We start from the raw sequence: 19,593 nt of genomic DNA, 5'->3' as shown, positions 1-19,593 counted from the left end.
AAGCGCGCTTGTAAAACGCGTTGTTACATTATCTAACGATATTTTTTTAACCCCTTCCCGCACCCCTTCCCCGCGCGGTCGTTCACCGACCGTCCGCGATAACGCGCGGAGATTGCCTAACCGCCCGAAGAAAATATTCAAAGGCGCGGGAAACAATTTCAAGAGAAATGAAATTAAGATTGCATACGAGAGATATGATAAAAGCTTTATAAATGGGTCCCCATTAAAAGTGTTTGGGACACAGCGGAAGATATCGGAGATAAATGGACGAGCGGGATTCCAAGAAAAGTCGTAAAGCGTCTATCTGAATTTTTCTCGCGGCAAGTCTTTACGTAACAACGAGATAATACGTACTTTGTCCGTTCGATTGTGCGATAGCGCGTTAAAATTTTCGAGACGAAATTGTAGAGCGTCTCTCCGTAACGGGGACCGTAAATTTTGCCGCGGTAAACAACTCCCGTGATATTTGCAAGCAGGACAATGGAGAATTCGTGAGATCGCGAGTTTTTCCGAGACAGATCGGACAGCTAGATCAAAAGTACGTGTGTGTCAAACAAAGTCTCGTCGTTTTACACAATCTTCTTTCTATTAATATTGCATCTTCTTAACGTCACGCCGCGTATCGTCTCGAGCGAATCCGCAAGTTCTTATCCTATTCGAACGTGAGACGAGGCGGTTCCGCGATCGATCTTCCGACAGATACAATTTTGCGGACTGCCGCGGCAAGATGTTATCGGCAAGCGGTTTTTCCATATGGGATTGTAGGCAAAACTCGCAACGACGTGGCGAGATCGCGCGGGTCTTTTCCTGGCAAGACGAATCGATCGATCCCCGGACGTTCACTTTCGTTCTATCTCTTCTCTTTCAGCGGCCGCCCCCCCCCCCCCGTTGTTTCGCCGCGCGTCCTCTCGCTCCGGGTTTCATTTCGGTGTCTCTTCCCTCCGCGTCTCCGATAGATGGAATCGTTCCTCCCTCCTTCCGGCTCCGCTCTTGGCGGAGCGAACGGGCGGGCGAGCGAGCGAGCGAGCGAGCGCATGCTAAGCTGGAAGAAGCCAATCTCAGAAATGAATATGACTGCTGCAAAATTCACGGAACAATCCGCGGGACGTTGAATGCGGCTTGTTTGTCTGTTTGTTTACACACCTAGTTCCGGTCTCATCTATATGCACGCGCATCGCTACCGGCCACGCTCGGTTACGCGTGTGAAGTCGACCGGCGGGGGTGGCGCGTTCCGCGTTACCGTCGCGCGTTCGTTTCGGCGAAAAAAACCTCGCCTTCTCACGTGACTCTTTCCGGCCAAATAAGTAATAAAGCGTCACCGGGGGATTCGTTGCGAGTCAACACTCGGAACTGAAAATGTCTCCGACGAGGAGGGCGGAGAGAAAAGGGCCGAAGGACCGAGAAGCGTTGCGTTACGCTCGCGTATTTACTCGCACGCGCATTGTGCCCCTTCGTAACGAGGACATTTCTCGTCGAGTTGAAAGCCGACCCGTCATTTAGGCAGTCAGTATATGTTTTTTTCCTTTGAATTTAATTATTATGCCTCCCCTATTATTCTTATCGAGAGCGTCGTATTTTTACTCGATAAATAGAGACAACAATAGGAAGAAAAGCAAACGAAGAATTAAATGAAAAAAAAGAGAGATAAATCTAAAATTCAAATACGGATACGTTATATAGAAATTTTATGGAATATTTGGATCCTTTAAGAACTGCGAACGTGATATTGTATACGACAACGGCGCTCGAGAACTGGCAGCACTCCGGCAAATTCGGTCGGAATTGAAAGAGCGCCGTGATATCAGCGAGAATATTGTGGCTAGACGAGGAGGAGGATAAAAGCAACGGCGGCTAGGAAGCCAAGAGAGGCAGCCGAACGGAGCGGAGAGCGGATCTGTCGTTCTGGAGAACATCTGCGCGAGCGTACCGAAAGTAGTCCGAAGAGATTGTTCGCGCGAGAGGACACGCAAAGGGAAACGAAGAACGAAATTTTGAACCGGTCGAATGACGAATAATGAAAAAGGTCATGTAGGCACTGGCGGATGTAACGGGAGCGGGAGTCGCCCATTGGTCGACCGAGCTGAAAAAGGGTTGGATTTTCGAGAGAATATCGCGGTGTGCAAAAGGGTGGAGCGCTCGAGCACGCTTGAGCGTCGATGTAGCGTGCGTGTTACGCAAAACAGAGAGAGAGAGAGAGAGAGAGAGAGAGAGAGAGAGAGAGAGAGAGAGAGAGAGAGAGAGAGAAGGCGAGAGAGCTCGCGAAGGGAGCAAGGGACGACGATTCCGGAAAAGAAGTGGGAAAAGAGAATAGAGAGAAAAAGGAAAGAAAGAGAGGGGGAGAGAGAGAGAGAGAGAGAGAGAGAGAGAGAGAGAGAGAGAGAGAGGATGAGAGAAATAAAAAAAAGGAAGAGAGTACACGCGTGTGCACGCTCAGCTTTCTCCGGTCGAGTACACTTGAGCTACGAAACCAGCCTCGAGCTTGTTTCCCCACAAGTTTCCTCGAAAGCTTGTTAGCGAGATTCGCCATTTTTTCCCACCCCCGCCGACTGCCCCTGCCTTTGCTGCTCTTCTCTTCTCTCTACGCGTCCCGTGTACCTCCCGCCTCTTATACCCGCCGCCTCTATCGTGGTGCCCCTTTTCTACGAGAAACTTGCTCCTGACAAAAGATCGACCGGGAAGATCGAGCCACTGGCAAATCGAGAGGGCTCTCCATTTCGCGTCCCCCCCTCCCCCCTCCCACCCCACCACCATCTATATCCATGGCGCGCATTACGCCCCAGTTATCACGATTCGTCCTCGTCCCTTTCTTCGTCCCCCTCATTTTTTTTCTCTTCATACCGATACCACGGAAAATGCCGACAGCAACGACAGAGAGGAAGGATCGCGTAGTACGAGCGGCAGGAAAACCGGACGGGAGCTGTTTGTTTTTTGTTCCCGCTTCCTTCTGTGCTTTTCTTTTCATTTCTTCACGTTTCCTCTATCCGTTCGAGGCTAGATTAGAAGCAGCCGTAGAGCATGATCGCTCTAGCCGGGCCTGAGCCCGGTGCAGATTACACCTTTACTTATCTAAAGGAATGGAGATTGATCTTTTAGAAATTAGAATAGATTTCCAATAACGAGATAATAGTCTCTCTTATGTATCTCATATATATAACGAGTAACAACACAATCGTATTTATTCGCGTTAATAAAGTAAAAAAAATCTAACAGCAAATAGGATAATTTGTTAAAATAATAAAGATATATATTTTTTCTTTAATCAGGAAGCTTTCCTTTGTTTTTGAAAACTAATAGAAATAATTTACATGATGCAGGAGAGAATTTTATTAATATTACTTATAATCGACATTTTGAACGATTAATAAAACCAATAAAAAAAATTCATATTTTATATTACACCATCGAAATTGTTCTGCGATTAAAAGACAAGATTTGATTAGATTTTTTAGACTTGTTGTAAAACAAACAAATAATTTTTCATCCATTAATAAATAATAAAGTAATGAGGAAATTAATTTTTAATTGCACATTGTGGCACAGCCGAAAGACGACAACGGACCTTTCGGGTTTTTCAAGCTCCTTTTTGTAATTTCAGATTATCGGGCTGCCGTTAAATACTTCGCGCAGTACTAAAACAGCAAATTACTTCTCATTAACGCGCTACGAAATACCGCGGCGATCCTTCTCGGCTACCTAACAATAATTACCTATCGCGGCAGATGCAAAAACTTTGTTTTAGTAATCGTTGCTTCTTGCGCGCGGGGGTTTACGAGCTTTTATAAGAGAACGGTACCCGACAGATGTTTTAATATAAATTTTGTGACCGATTAAAGTCCGGCACGGTAGTGACGTGTAACAGGGGACACGATGGACCGTGCGGCGCACGCCTTAATGGAGTTTGCGCGATTGCCTCCTCGCTCGAGGAAAGAAAGAAAGAGAGAGAGAGAGAGAGAGAGAAAGAGAGAGAGAGAGAAAGAGTTTTAATAGCTACGGGCATTACGAGATGTTATTACCGAACGGAGAAATGCCACGACAGCGCGCGCAAGTCAGGTATAATTAATTGATCTCGCATTTCGACTACCCCGCGACTTGATGCACCAAAGGCAGGAACGGAGTAATTAAGTAACACGTAATTATCGATCTGGTTACGCACGTCCGATAAGCAATTGCAAACGATGAAACGGCGAAACGAAGCGAAAGAAATCTTTCACCGGCGCACTCAGGCTGCGGATAGTTTAACAAAGTTAATTAAGAGAAACTCGCGGATTGCGCTAATTTTCTTTTATATATATATATATATATATATATATATATATATATATATGTATTACAAACGTTCACCTTTCACTTATTCTCACGTTTTTTTCTTAAATTTTCGTTCTTTGTCTCATGCAACGCTTGTTCGTTTCTCGTCATTTCTCCGGGCGGCATCTCGGCGGTATCTCGTCTCCGAATTTGACACAAGAATGTGTTGAAACGCGAGACGACCATGGATACCCTAGAGAGACATATTCGCCTCTGTTCACCTGCTCCCATTCGATACGCACGTATACATGCGCGAACACACGGGGTGTACGCACCATTCCTAGCAAGCACTAGCGCCCATCATCGACATCATTGCAACTCGGGGAAAGAGGGTGTCTACTAACTTGTCCATTAATATTAAAGATTTAGGGTTCGGGATACCATAACGGTATTGCACAACATGACTATGACTTCGAGACGGAGTTCGGATAGGGCTACTTAATATTTATTATTGACAATTAGACTTCGTACGATGTCAGATGTACGTGCGTTCATCCAGTACGCAATTTTTTTTTTAACTTTCAGATTCCTAACTCTCTGAGAATACTCGATGCGATATGGAATTTAATTAATAATTTTAATTTTTTTTCACATATGCGTCGAAAACATTAATCACGAAGTCGAGTTCGCACACGAGAAAGTTAAGTGCTTAATCATCCGGCTGTCGATCGTCAATTACTTTACATTATTGGCGCCAGCCTTACTCGAGTAATTCGAATTATTTATCTTTAAAGATATCTGAACTGAGAAGAAATGCGTAGAGAAAATAATTTGATTTCTTTTTTTTTTTTTATTTTGCGAGATTCCCTCACCGGACCCCACCGGACCATCGAGCCGCTCGATCCGCGGGAATAAATCGTCAATGCAGATTAAAAAATGTCTCGTATATTTGGCAGGTGGTTAAGCACTAGTCGGATATATACTGCGTGCGTATATACGCGTCCGACACGATGCAGCACGTGGGCCGCGATCTTTTCGAAATAATTTAGGGGACGGAATCCCCATGCGCACGCATGTACACGCATCTGCACGGAGTTATTTATGATGGATTAGACCGGGATTTAAGCCACGACTAATTTATGTCAGGCCACGGGATTGCGATTCTCAACGATTTTCTCTCCCTCCCTCCCTCCCTCCCTCCCTTCCGCCCTCGCTCCCTCCCGCCCACCCGCCCTTCCTGCGAGCTACCACAATTACGTACATGATTTGCGTGCTCTCGTTAAGACAGAACGCATCGGATAAATGTTAATTCGGACGCGATATGAGGCGGCGTGTCTGGAGTACTGACCCCGCAATCGCGTGAAGAAAAGTTTGCACCGTGTTTCTAAAGAGTTTCGTATTCAGCATAAAGTTTCCAGATAAGATCCCGTTAATTTATCGCTGAAATTATCGCTTATTAACTTATGAAAAAGAGAAATTACCTTATTATTCATAATTTACTAACGTATTTAACTCTATCGGTTATTATTTAGATTTATTATTAAAAGTGTGTTTATCCAATTTAGCAAAATGTTGTAAATGTACTTCAAAAGCAGCGAGAGAGAGAGAAAGAGAGAGAGAGAGAGAGAGAGAGAGAGAGAGAGAGAGAGAGAGAGAGAGAGAGTGAGAGAGAGAGAGAAGACAAGGTAAATTGAGATTATTAATTTTAAAATAATTTTAATTGCTCTATTTGGAGAAACAAATTAAGTTAATTAAAACTCGTAAAATATTTATATAATATTATATAATATTTATTTGCTTTACTGCAATAAAATAACAGATCCTTTATATTATAAATACAGAAACTGTAATTTTATATTGAATTTGATATGAATTTGCATGTTTTAACAGAAGAATCATTAAACTCAATATCGAAGATCAACATTATTTATATATATTTTTATCCTATCAAATTTCGTACTTACTGAATTTATTTTAAAAGCGTGTATCTGCGAGATCTATTTTCTCTTAAGAAATAGAATTTTCTAAATTCATTCTTCTGCTTCTTAGATTCACGAGGCAGAATCATTATAATAATATTTCATGCCTAAAAGAATAGTCCGAATATGCCGGCCCATTTTGTTATCTTCTCTCATTTCCATCTCTTTCTTTCCTATCCCATCTTATCCTGTCCTATCCGGATCAATGATTCCGCGCGCGTTTCATTTTTATTCCATCCTCCAGCTACCCTCCCCCCTCTCCCTCTTGTCCACCCAATCTTCCTCCCCCTCTGCTGCTCTTCTCCCCCCTTCTGCGGCCCTACATCCCGATATCTTGCCGGCCATAAATTACGCTCCTCCTTTTATTTGCACGAGCACCGAACTTAAGTAACTAGATCCGAAGTTCACATCGAGGGGTTAAACGCCCACAGTACTCTCCTTCGGCACGGCTGCGGCGAGTAGTGGACCCACCCCTCTCGCCCACTCTCATTCCGAGCAGATGCAATTGCGTCGTCCCGCGGGGGCGAGAGAGCGTGTCGCACAGCCGAACCAAGGGGTCCAATAATGGCGACTTGAATAATACAGGAACAGAGAGACAGAGAGAGAGAGAGAGAGAGAGAGAGAGAGAGAAATAGAGAAAGAGAGAAAGAGAGAGTAGCTCTCGTCGGGACTACTGCCTACGGAGTCAAATCATTGTCGCCGCCATGCTCTTTCTATTTGTATGTAATTTTGTACATACGTTATCGTGATGCACTTTTCAAATTGCGGGGACTAAAGATGCATAAGAAATGCGAGGAGTCTTGAAATCAGATTCTTCAGTCGTGTCGCGAATTTCGAAAGTTTGCACCCGTGAGAGTATCGATCCGAGAAATTCTCTGAAGTGAAGATAATCGACAAATATTCGTTTCGTAAGTTTCAATAGCAAACGATGTAGATAGTGCACAATTGCGAACAACTTCGGGAAAGTCCGCTTTTACAAGTCTAAAAAATATAAATATTTAATCAAACAATAGAAAATTTTCATGTAACGTATATCTTTTCATCGAAAAACATAATTTTATCTAATTTTTAATGAAGTTAAAAATTATCAATATAAAAAATGAAGATAAAAAAATCAATATATATATATATATAAAAATTTAATTCCACTGTTTTGAAACAAATCAATATTTCAACAATTACTTTTCATTATACCCTTCGAATTTTAGTAATTTTCCTTAACTGTCACTTTTTTAAGTATGTGTCGCGAAAAAAAAATATTCCGTATAGCTGCTATTTAATTTCAAATAAAATGTTAGTATGAAATAAATATCATATTTCATAAATAAATTCTAAAAAAAATAATTGAAACGTAAATAGTTGCGTGGTATTACGCGGTTTGGTTGTAAACGCTAATCGCGAGCGCGCCTCCGCGCGCTACGAGCAAGGAGACGAATGCGGCGAACAAGGGAAGATTCACTGGGGAAGACTCGTTAGACTCTAAGTGATCTATAGGCCAAGATAAACCACGCGTTCAACAAGTGTGCGTCGCCGATAGTCTATCTATAGTCTGCAGCACGGCGCGAGGTGCGCGTATCGAGCGTATCTGACACTTTTCCAATATTTCGGGAAACGCCGTCCGCGATTTTGATTATTAAACGTCGCGATCGCGCCGATACGCGCGGGCGAGAAAAAATCCACCTGAAATTTCGCCCGAATACGCGGCCGCGCATAGGAACAGGGGTTGTACGTGGCGACCATTGAAACGCTCGACATTTCCGATATTTATCAATCCAATACGTCAATCGCGCCGTGCCTTCCGGGCACTGTACATTCTATGGTACCGCGGGTCGACCGCGAGCTAACAAGGTTATTGTTCCTTGATGAATATGAACATTTGCGCGGTTAATTACGCGCCGCGAAAAAATGTTAGCGGCATACGGGGAACAATGAGCGCGCGATCGCAAAAGCGAGTGCAAATAACGAACCGGCCGCGTACAGCCTGTAAGGAAAAAAAAAAAAAAAAATTGCACACCGGCCGGGAGAAACGGCCGTTATTGTGTAAAAACAAAAATCGCCGAATGTTCTCCCCCTCGGCGTACTCCTGCAGTTACAAAACACTGATTGTTTAGCTGGCAAGTACTTTTGACGGCGGGGATAAAGGAATTCGCCATAATAACGTCCTTGTACGGTCTTCGCACATTTTTCACGCTCTTTCTCCTTTGTACCTCATACGTGCGCCGGCATTTTCCAAAATACATTTTAAATAGGTTGAATTTATTATTATTTCTATACTTTCTCCCGAAAACCATTTGTCAATCTTCGTAACAATCTGATACCGAATGGTATGGCGCTACGGTAGATAATTAGCGTATCAGAACTGATCGTGCGTCTCTCCAGGGAAAGAGAAGAACAGAAATTTGTGTAATGAAATTGTTCTGGAAAATTGAAAAGTGGACGAATACAAAAGAGAGAAAGAAAGAAATTCGGAGTGGAACGCGGAAAAAGAGAGAAGAGGCGGAGGGTTGAAAGAGAAGTATCCTCGTAGCCTAACCCAGAGGCCTCTTCGTTATGACAATATATCTCAGGCTCCAGGGAAACATTGCCGAAGGAGTCCCGAAGGCATGCTACCAAAGCTCGCGGCGGTCTCCTTTGTCGGAGATTCTTCGAGCGAGAGGAAGAGATGATGGTCGGCAGGACGAGGGGTCAGGCAAGGTGCAACTTCACTCTTTCTCTTCTCAGCCCCTCTCCCCCTCTCCTTCTCTCTCTCGCTCTCTCGCTCTCGCTCGCACGTTCTCGACGTAAAACGAAAAATACTAAACAAAACAGGATGCTATTAGGTTTTTGCCGGGCGCTACCGAAGCCTCCGGTGTGCCGTGTCGTGCCGTCCGATGATCCTCTCAGGCTCCCAACGCACCGCGAGGTTATTATTAACGCGCCACAAAGATATTCGGCGGTGCCCCTCGATCGCAGAAAAATTCGTCTTGCGCAACGCGAGCGTTCGGTCGCCGCGCGTTCGAATGCGAGAAGACGGATTCCAGCGGAACGGATTTTTATAGGCACGAATCCCGAACGAATCGAATTAACGAAACACGCCGGTAATCCCGATTTATCCCTTCGGCCGTCCCGGCGTAACGTAGTAGCGTAGTAGCCGCCACCGGATTTCGGGGGGGTGGCTCTCGCGAAGGGGATGACACGTCGCGCCGAAGGGGAACACGTTATCGGTGGCGATGCCGTTTATTTTTACGAGACGGCTAGGTCATATATTACGGTACTTTTTATATGGGTCTTATAAAAAAAAAGAATGATACGAGGACCGGGAGTAGCAGTAACTGAAGTACGACGTGACGCGCGCGTCGTATTGGCCGCGACGCGACCGTCGTTCCTATAAAGCGCCTCTATTACATCGCGGGCGAAACACATAACGACGAGATCGTACGCCCTTAATCTCGTCATCGAACTCCGGCAGGCAACTTCGGCGTCTCCAACGAGAGCGGCGTCCCGACGCTCCGCGATACGACGCACCGGCGTGACCCTTTGTCTCCGCGTAAAGTAGAATGGATTCTTAGAATGGATTTTCCTTGGAAAAAAAAAAAAAATTATCGCTTCTACAAATAGCTTTTTTTTCCAGAAACACCTTTGATTCTTGTCGAACATGTATTTTATGGGACATAATGGACGAACGATTTTATGGTGTTTTACCGTGTTTTTAAAAATTATTATAATATATGTTTGTTCGCGAGAACTGCGGAATATTCGCCAGGGGGAAAGATACAAGAAAATTCGCATGATTTTAGTATGTGGAATGTTCAAGAGATGTATTTGGCTGTATATGAGTAGAAAATTGTCGACGAGATCGAATCGAAAGGTGTAAGAAAAATGTAATCGTATGCGACTTTGCGGCATATTTTAGCGACTTGCGAAAAGCGAAGCACGTGTATTATGCTGCAAACTAGTAATTGGTGCCGAGAGTTCGCTGATTATCTCTTTTATTAGCCAGGTGTTTTCACAAAGATTCTAGATCTTGTTTGAGATAAAACTAATGCCGATGCAAACTAAAAAGGTGCGGCGTTGACTTTAGCGCTGATATGAGACAAAGGCTTGTTCAGCTAATTTGATCCATCACCGTGCATGCTATTTATTAATTTTGAATTTTATTAGTTGTCGTCATAAATAATAATTATTTTTTACTAATTTTGCATGTAAGGCATCATTCGGAAATTTATTTATCTTTATTTGATCAAAATCAAAGACGTATAAATTTGCAAGAAAGCATTTATTTCATATTTTACACCTGTTATTATTATTATTATTATTATTATTTTAATATAAATCATGTTTCTCTCCTCGATTGCAAGTTGCGAGCATTTCGTTCGTATTGATTGTACGGGAACGTCACGATCGCGCGTTAAAACGAGAAGAAAACTTGCTATAGGCGAATTTATGCGACGATCGCTCGATGGCGGCCACCGTCGGCGGATGTCCGTCCGATAAAAGCGCGGGTGAATGCCGAGAAATAAAGCACAAAATCGTCATTCGGGTCCGACCTGACCGTCGGTGCGGGGGTCGTTTTAGGAGGAGGAGCGGTAATGGCACCGGCGGCCTGCCGACAGCGACGGGGCCGGGATTATTGCGGAGTAACGTTAGAGTGTTAATACCAATTTTAATCGCTCGTCGTAAAGACGATGCGCGTGTGCAACTATAACGCACCCGACCGGAGATTCGCGTTTGGCAATAAAGACGCTTTTATTAAATCTGCCCCGGCGGCGCGGCTGCGCACTCCCTCGCCCGAGTCTCTCGCTTTCCGTCACCCGGGTTCCTTCTTCACCCTCGTGCTCCACCGCGTGTTCCTTTATGGCCGTGTTCTTTCTATTTCTTTATGAAGATCGTGACATTTCAAAAGACAGCGGCGCAGTCTTTGTTTCGGCACTCGTCTTCGTCCGTCGAGAGCGAGCGTCCTGATTCGCCAAGACATTTTTGTCAATCACCGAGTGATAGATTCTAGGTATCTAGATTTGTATTTGCCCGCGAGAATCTTGATATTTCTCTATTTTTCGGCCAGTCAACGTACGAGAAAATGCCATTCGATATTGTGTAATTTTATCAAACTTTATATTTCATGTTTAATATGTATGATTAGTATTATATGAATTATTTAACCCGAAAACAGTCACCTCATTTTTTTTGCGTAAACGGTCATCTGGGGTGTTTTTTACACCCAATTAAAAGTCATTGTTATTCATTACCTATTGTAAATTATTGATTGTTCTATAATTAATATCTAAGGACATTACGGATTTATTAATATCTAAGGACATTACGGATATAGATTTAATCAACATTTTTTGAAAAATTAAGGAGAAACCAATAAAATAATAAACAAACGGAAGAAGGACATTAAGTAGCTGTGTTGTGAATTTTATTTTTTTGATGCTGGGATGTAGAAAACACCCCAGGTGACTGTTCTCGAGTTAACTATCTTCAGGCAGACTAATGTTTGTCATTTGAACGTCGCTTGAAATCCTAATACTTATATTTTAATATGTGAAAACTAATAAAACTTCTTAATTCTGACATGTTTTTCTATACATGTTTCAAGTTTTCATAAAATTTAAGAAGCATAAGAGGCTTTTTTCTACTTCTTATTCATACAACATAATCAATTTCGTTTCTTCAAATACTCGACGCAGAGTTTATTGCGATAAAGTTAATTTAAAATGGGATTTATTACAATACAATTAAGAATGTCGCAAACACTATCTAGTATATCTAGATTTTTGTCGACAAATTTAGTCGCGAGGACAGAGAAGGGACGATAAATCTCCTCACTTCTCCCTTCGTCGGATAAGTCGAGAGGAATAACTCGAGGGTGCGCGTCTAATTCCGAAGCACGTTAGATTCTATGGACGCGGAGGCAAAAGCGCGCGAGAGATCGATAAATCGGGCGCCCGCTCGAAATGGCAAAACAAAAGCTGAAAATAAGAAAGGAGGTGCTCGTTAAACCTCATTAAAACCACGGTATAGTCATGCTCGAGGCACCCTTGAATTAATGCGGCGTACGATGACGAGGGGGCCTCGCATTCCCGTAGCGAGAATCGGAAGCTTCGAAAATTCATGACTCGCTTCGAGATACGGTCCCCTGGTTCACAATGGACATCTATAATGATGACGTGAAATCAACCACGTTGAAATCAAAGCTTTGATGACTATTTAGGAAAGAAAAAGAAAAATAAATACACGCCGCGCCGACGAAGAGGAAAGTAACGCGAGTTTCTTAACCTGCGCTGAAATTTATTTTTAAATATAATATTTTATATATACATATGATAATGAGATAAAATAATAGGCATTAAAAAAATGCTGCCTATCATAATATTTGTCTCTTCAACACGAACCATTTTTTCCCTTTGATATTTTTTCATATTATTAAAAACAACAGAGATATTCTAAATGATTGAATTACAGAAAATACTTTATATATGTATATGTATATACATATATATAGTAGTTATATTTTGTATAGTAGTCATATTAGGTAGATGATAATTGTGGGATATGACTGTAATTGTGATATCTAAAGAGCGATCGATAATGATGATTTCAGTCGATTGATCTCGTCAATGCATATTCCGCGCGCGTCGTTACTCGTACGCGTCGTTAGTTTTCACGATCGGATAAGAGTCAAGTCCGCTCTCTGGGGATATTCTTCAATTTAGTCGACATAGGCTACTCTTTAATGATCGCCGATAGGTAAGACATAGTATTTTCTGGCTAGACAAGGACGATCGACATGACGCGGTCATCGATATAGCTGACTAAACGGGTAATCACGAGTGTATTTCTGATTTAAATGAAGTAAAAACTAGCATAACGATATCGCGAGGAGAAATGAAAAATGAAAAATATATTATATAGATGTAGAACAGAAAAAGATATAAAAAAATAACACATAAATAAATAAATAACACATAAATAGAAAAATAATATATAAAAATAGAAAATCGATTAAATTATATTAACATATTAATATCGATTCGTTTATTCTCTTCCTTTAAAATTTTATTTTTAAAATTAATTGACTAAGAAAAATTCGACATTTTTATCACTCACGTTTCTCGACAGAGCGATATCAATGCCACGACACGTGTTAACAAAAACTCTCAATATCATTAAGTAGTATCTTAAGAATAAGAATTAAAAATGATAACAATTGAATTAGAAAAATTTGTTTCACACATATATTATGGATTTTTAATGTTAAATATCAATTTGATCTTCAAATTTACCTATCAGGATTTCACAGATAATAAATGTTCATTTCAATCAATGTAGAACTAAAAAGAGATAAAAATTAAGTTAAAAACCAAGATTGAAGTTAATCTACAGCGGTAGAGATGAACATTATAGAGTTATAAAGCTTCTGAAAAAAAAAAAAAAAATCGTTTCTTCCCAGTGTAGTAATTTGAGAAGAAACTTGAATCACTTATCAGATTTTCAAGATACAAGGAAGATCTGCGGCTCGGTATCGGGGATCGTTCACCAGAGTGTATTAAATATCATTACGCCGTACAATCGACGTTAAAAGCGAAATAGATGGTCGATACTTTCCAATATCGGCGTATCGGTGACCCTAATCGACGGATTCGCCACGCGCGCCGATAGCGGGCGATTAATCGCCCGGGGGAACGGGTTTGTCGGAAATGAAATATCTGGGTAGAAAATCATGCTCGACCATAAAGGATTCGACCGCTCTCTTCCTCATTTAAGATTGTAGGGGCACGTTGTCGCTACCTATACCACGCTGCTCACATAGCCATTACCGCCGGGGCTTCCTCCGATCTCGCTTGAGGCGGCTCGGCCGATCGAAGGGGATTATTCGTCCATTATGGATTCGTGACTATCGACGACTGTGGCCGGCGCGTCGATGAACACTCCTCAAATTTACGCCGAAACCATGCCCGTTTTCGACACCAGCCATCATCCGTACTCTTGACCGCACGCTCCGTTTAAACGCTCCGCCTCGCGATTTGGAATCCTCTTTTCGGCGCCAATGGCGGGAAATAAACATTCTGATAATTTGGCGAATTAAAGGGTGGAAGGTAAATGAGATAAATGTTTAAATGTAAGTGACGATTGAAGAAGAATACCGACGTCTGATTTTCATTCTCACGCTGATGTCGAATGAGATCTTTAAGTAAACTTTGGAATGAGAAAGCTATAAATTTTATTTATATTTTCTTTTATTAATTTAAGGGAGAAATTTATCGATAATCACGCGGTCAATCTGGGATTTAATGCGCGGGGATTTATGTGATTACGTCGTGTTTCCGTCGAAATCATCTCTCCTTTATTTACGGGCCCAACAAATCGCCGAGGTATTTCCTCCCAGAAGGACCGGCGGTCGAACGTAAAGCAAATATTTCGTGATTGCGAGAGTTGTACAGTTGCGGTTTCCGATACGTGTCCTTGAAGCCGCCGTCGAGTGGCGTTCAACATAATACTCGTGTAATAATTCGCTACTTTAGATCCGTGCCACTTTGGATCCCCGCGCGCGCGGGAAGCATCTCGAGGATATGCTTTCGTTCGAATAATCAGCGAAGAAAGCCGCGTTCCCCGCGGACACGGATTCTCCTCCTCGCGTGATGCATCTGCAGCGCCAGGTTTTTCGCGAGTACTGGGTAACGCGATCATCATGTCAATAAAAATAATTGTCTGTCCGGAATTCGCGTTGGACATTTGTCTGCAACGGGGAACGCATTTGTCGGTCGGTCGCGGCAAAGCGCGGGAGAGAGAGAGAGAGAGAGAGAGAGAGGAGAGGAGGCGGGGAAGAGACAAGTTTGCCTTCGTCTCCCGGAGGAAATTACCGTAGATAGAGATGATGCTTGCAGGAGAATGCATTCCCTGATCATGTGCTCGCGCAATTGCGGACTAATGATATTATAAATCTGAATGAACTTGTTCTTAATTTTGATAAGTAATAATGATATCTTCCTGGAGTTCGACGGGTGCTATCAATTTTTGAAATTTTCTCTTCAACGCGTCGTGATAGGCTACTATCTGAGAAGGGATCTTCATATAAGGATCTTCAATCTTAAATTAGACTTCAGAAAAATGCAATCTTCGACATGAATTATAACATAATTCATAATAAAGTTAATAATAAAAAAATATATAATTTTATTAAACTATACTATAATTTTATTCAACGCAAGTAATAATAAATAAAAAAATGATCAAATATGAAGAGATGATATAAATAAGATAAAAAAAAATAATAACAGTATAATGTAATAAAATTACGAATGATGTGTCTGGCTTTATGGTCATTTCCTTGCAGATGTTTTAAATATTTTTATATTATTTTAGTTCTCACAATAGAATAGATTATTTTATTCTCACAATAGAATAGATTATTATTCAAAGATTGCGAGCATACTCTATCTAGAACGTAACATGAATAAAGAGTCTTTGGGTGCCCCCGGCTTTTGCTTCTATAAAAAACTGAAGGCGTCAATAGGCGTTCTCGCTAGTGAAAGTATTAAAGATTTACGTGGGAACACATGTGTTTCCAACAATAATCAATAAATTTTAAACTCTAGCACACAAACATAACTTACACAAGAAGAACGCGTTTTGAAGAATTAAACTAATTAAAAGAATTATTAAACTGTTGCTAAAATATAAAAGACTTTTGCAATGGCATCAAACTTTTGCATCAATTTTTCTCTTGCATCAATCTTCTTCATGTTTAAGCGTTCTGTACGATAAGTTTGATGACCGAACAAAATTATTTTCAGATCTGTATCCGGTTAAATTTTTAGATATTTCAGCAAAATTGTTCTTTCTGTGTGTAGGAAAAATTAGTTTTAAATTAAAAAAAATATTCTTCATATAAGCAAAATTTTTATTATACCTTAAAAATTGTAGTCTCGATTTGATTGAATTTATACTGATGCAAGTATTATTTTTGCTCAAGATTAACAATCTTTTATATGAAAATTATAATATTGTTGTTAAGAGAATATTTATACTTGTATCAACATTTTTCTAAGAAGATTATAATATTGTTATATATAAAAATGTATAGCCTTGATGACTAATTTTTTTTCTACGTATCCTTTTGAAAGCAAGACAAAAATCTAAAAGACATTTAAATGTCAGAATAATTAAGACAATTTTTGGATGTCATTGCCGTCTTTTCTACATTATATTTCTTATCCACCGCTGTTTTCATCGCGAGATAAAGGGCAATTCTCACGCAAAATTGACCAAATTCAGATAGTCAGACGTTTGACGCCAAACAGAATTTAATCATGTGCCATTAGGGAGAAGTATTATAATAATAATAGTATAATTTCCATAATTTCTTTATGTCTAGCATATATTGTAATAAAACAAAGTTTAGAATGATTTTGTCGATTTTATTGGTATTGGACTTGGATCTAAGGACTCAGAATTAACTTGAAATACCTAGAAAATTTCGCGTTATCGCGACTTAAGCTCTTGGATTGGTCTTAATAAGCCCAGCTTAGTAACCACGTCGCATATCTTCGTCCGAGTAAGCCGGGTTAGATATGGGCCTCGAAGACTCGCCGCATTTCGGTTTGTTGAACTAGAGAAAAGATACTTTACAATTCTGACTCACCACCAGTTGGCTTGCGCGCCGCTTTGCCACGCGACGATCAGCAAGGACACGAGCAGATAACTCATTGACATGACGAGCGTGCGTTGCGTGCGGCGATTCCGTGTGGACGCTGCCTATCTCCCTTTGAACTCGGCCGCCGTGAATCCCCGAAGTCGAATCTCCTCCGTTGGAAGCGAAGTCGCGAAGGAGAGGAGAGATTTACGTGGCGCGGGCGCGCGTGTTCGTGGCTCTTTCCCTTCTCAGCCTCGCATTCTTACATGCGTCGCCGACGACGTTCCGTGTTTCGCATCACGTTTTTTTTCTTTCCGCGAACGCGAGCGATATGTATTTTGACGTGCGAACGTCGGACTTGAGATCCAGCCGTCGAACGTGCGTCGGATCGCGCGCGCGCGCGCACGCGCACGCGTGAGAAAGAGAAAGAGGGACGAAGCTGAGGATCGAGCGATCCCGGAGCGAGCAGCGCCCGAAGCGGATCGACACCTCGCGCGTCGACCCTTTTTTCGCGGTACCGAAAGAGACGCGTGCTCGAAAGACAGACGAAAGTTCTCTCCGACTTCGATCGTTCCTCGTCTCGTCTTACATGTTTCCGGCGACCGATTTGAACGCCGCAAACGACGCGACGCGATCGGCACGCGGATCAGCTCTCCGCGAATGAATCGGTTTTCTCCGCTCCGAGGAGATTGGTTCCCGAACGAGAACGAGGGGAACAATCTCGAAGCGATCTGAGAAATTTCCTCCGAGGAATTTTAACGGTGGAACATTCGCGCGCTGAACATTCGAAGAACCGCGAGGCAAAAGCGAGCCGTTGTACGCGCACGAAAACCGCACGGAGCCGATGCGAGCGAGACAACGCTCCGTGAACGTTCGCGTACGGACTGTGGCCGGTAGTCACGAGGAAAAGGGCAACGGGGTTCTCATGGTGGGCGGAGCCGCCGCTCGTTCGCAGCTCGCCAATTGGTCGCGTCGCCGAAGAGCCTCCGAGGCTCCACTCGTGCTAATTAAGCATTTCGGCGCACCGGCGACGGGACGGTGCGAGCGCCGTACGCTCGCTCGCTCGCGATTCGTTCCTCGGCTCGCGCTTGTCTCTCCGAACGCGAGCTTTACGTGAGACGCGACGTAAGGGACCGTGACGATACGGTCCTCTGTCATACGTATCTCATCGTACGAGTTCCAGGTAGGAACCATCTCGAACATTGGAACATGGAAAGAACGCTTTTACTAAAGTGTCTAAAAATTTAATCAGATTCAAATTTGAAAATAATTTCTTGGGCCATTAAAATTATTCTGTAAGTTATATATAATAATATTATAAAAATTTTGAAAAATCTAATAACAAATTTGAACATCTTAAAAAAATATTTTAATGACCCAACGAAATTATTTTAAAATTTGTATCTGGCCAAATTTATAAATATTTCAGCAATATATCTTTCCTTGAATGGATATTTAAAAAACACTATCCTATTCCTTTTTAAAAATTAACATCGATATCACAAAGATATCATTGTTGAATGCTTCAATAAAGATTTCATTTTAAATGGATATGTAAATTAATGTGATAGATATATAAATTAATTAGAAATGAAAATTAGTAAAAAAGTAAAATTTTTTCTTTTTCAAACTATTAAAGAACATCTTAATGCAAAATACTTCACGAGATACTTCATCATTTACTTTGATAAAATGATAAAAAATGCTAAAAAAAGTTTATGAAAACAATTAATCTTTTAATCTCGTAGGCCCTCGTAGACCTGCTCTCAGCCATTGGAGTTAAAGTAAAAGTATTTTTCATTCTTTTTATGTCTTACTCTCAGTTGCCATAAGCGCTATTCTCAAAGTAAAATAACACTGTTCCTTTTTAAATATGAAGTGACACAATAGCATCACCTGATAGTATGTTTCAAAATCTTACAAATCTTACAAAATCTAAAAATTATATCTATGTCTTTCTTATATTCAGAATAAAGAATAAATCAGAATAAGAAATAACTTCTACATAACTTCGAAATTAGTACTAATATGTTAAGTTCAAATTATTACAAGCTGCAAGAGTTAATAATTCATATAGAAAGTCATGGAGATAATCAATGATTTTCTTTGATGGAAATGGAAATAATATATAAAACTTTTGATCACGATTTTTTTTTGTATTTTTAATGATCGATGAAAGGATCGTTATTAGCTTATACCAAGGAAGTTCTTGTTTATATTTGTTATTCAACATCTAAAAATAATGTTATATATAATATGATATTGACGATAACTGTGCGTAATTTTGTCGCAAGCAATGAAAAAATGCACAAATATAAGTAATCTTAAATATTTAAGTTTTTATTGTTTAAATTCTTCACGTATTTAAGTGATTTTAATATAAAAATAAAAATTGAATAAAATTGAAATATAAATCTATACCTCTGAAAAGAGCAAATCTAGAACTGAGTTTTTATTTTTTATATTAATGTATGATTTCAAAATTCAATTTATTTATTTAAATTATTTAAAGAAATATAACGCATACATTGCATGCATTGTTATTCGAATATTAGGCTGACAATTGAGTTTCAAATTAATTGAAATAATACAATTGAAATCGTTCTTCATTACGATAATGGAAATAGGAGATTCTATTTTAGAGAAAGCAATTGTTTCATTAATTTGACTGTCAATCACAAACAGGATTGCTTAATTAATACTGATATATATTGTCATTCTAAATCAATTTATTTCAATGCATTTTTGCTTCTT

At 40.8% G+C, this 19,593-nt stretch overlaps 1 protein-coding gene across 1 annotated transcript in view; it reads right to left on the bottom strand.

Annotated features, from left to right (window-relative positions):
- The window catches only part of LOC105430252 (protein Wnt-4), a 41,406-nt gene extending 23,339 nt beyond the window's left edge, over positions 1 to 18,067 (bottom strand). The window contains exon 1 of the mRNA XM_011643722.2: positions 16,849 to 18,067. Within this exon, the coding sequence (XP_011642024.1) occupies positions 16,849 to 16,919 (71 nt within the window). The 5' untranslated portion in view covers positions 16,920 to 18,067. The remainder of the gene's footprint in view (positions 1 to 16,848) is intronic.
- Positions 18,068 to 19,593: the final 1,526 nt, after the last annotated feature.

The sequence above is a fragment of the Pogonomyrmex barbatus genome, unplaced genomic scaffold (genome assembly GCF_055798465.1).
Source record: "Pogonomyrmex barbatus isolate J1 unplaced genomic scaffold, ASM5579846v1 scaffold2, whole genome shotgun sequence".
NCBI lineage: Eukaryota > Metazoa > Arthropoda > Insecta > Hymenoptera > Formicidae > Pogonomyrmex > Pogonomyrmex barbatus.
This window is presented reverse-complemented; position numbering and strand designations above follow the sequence as displayed.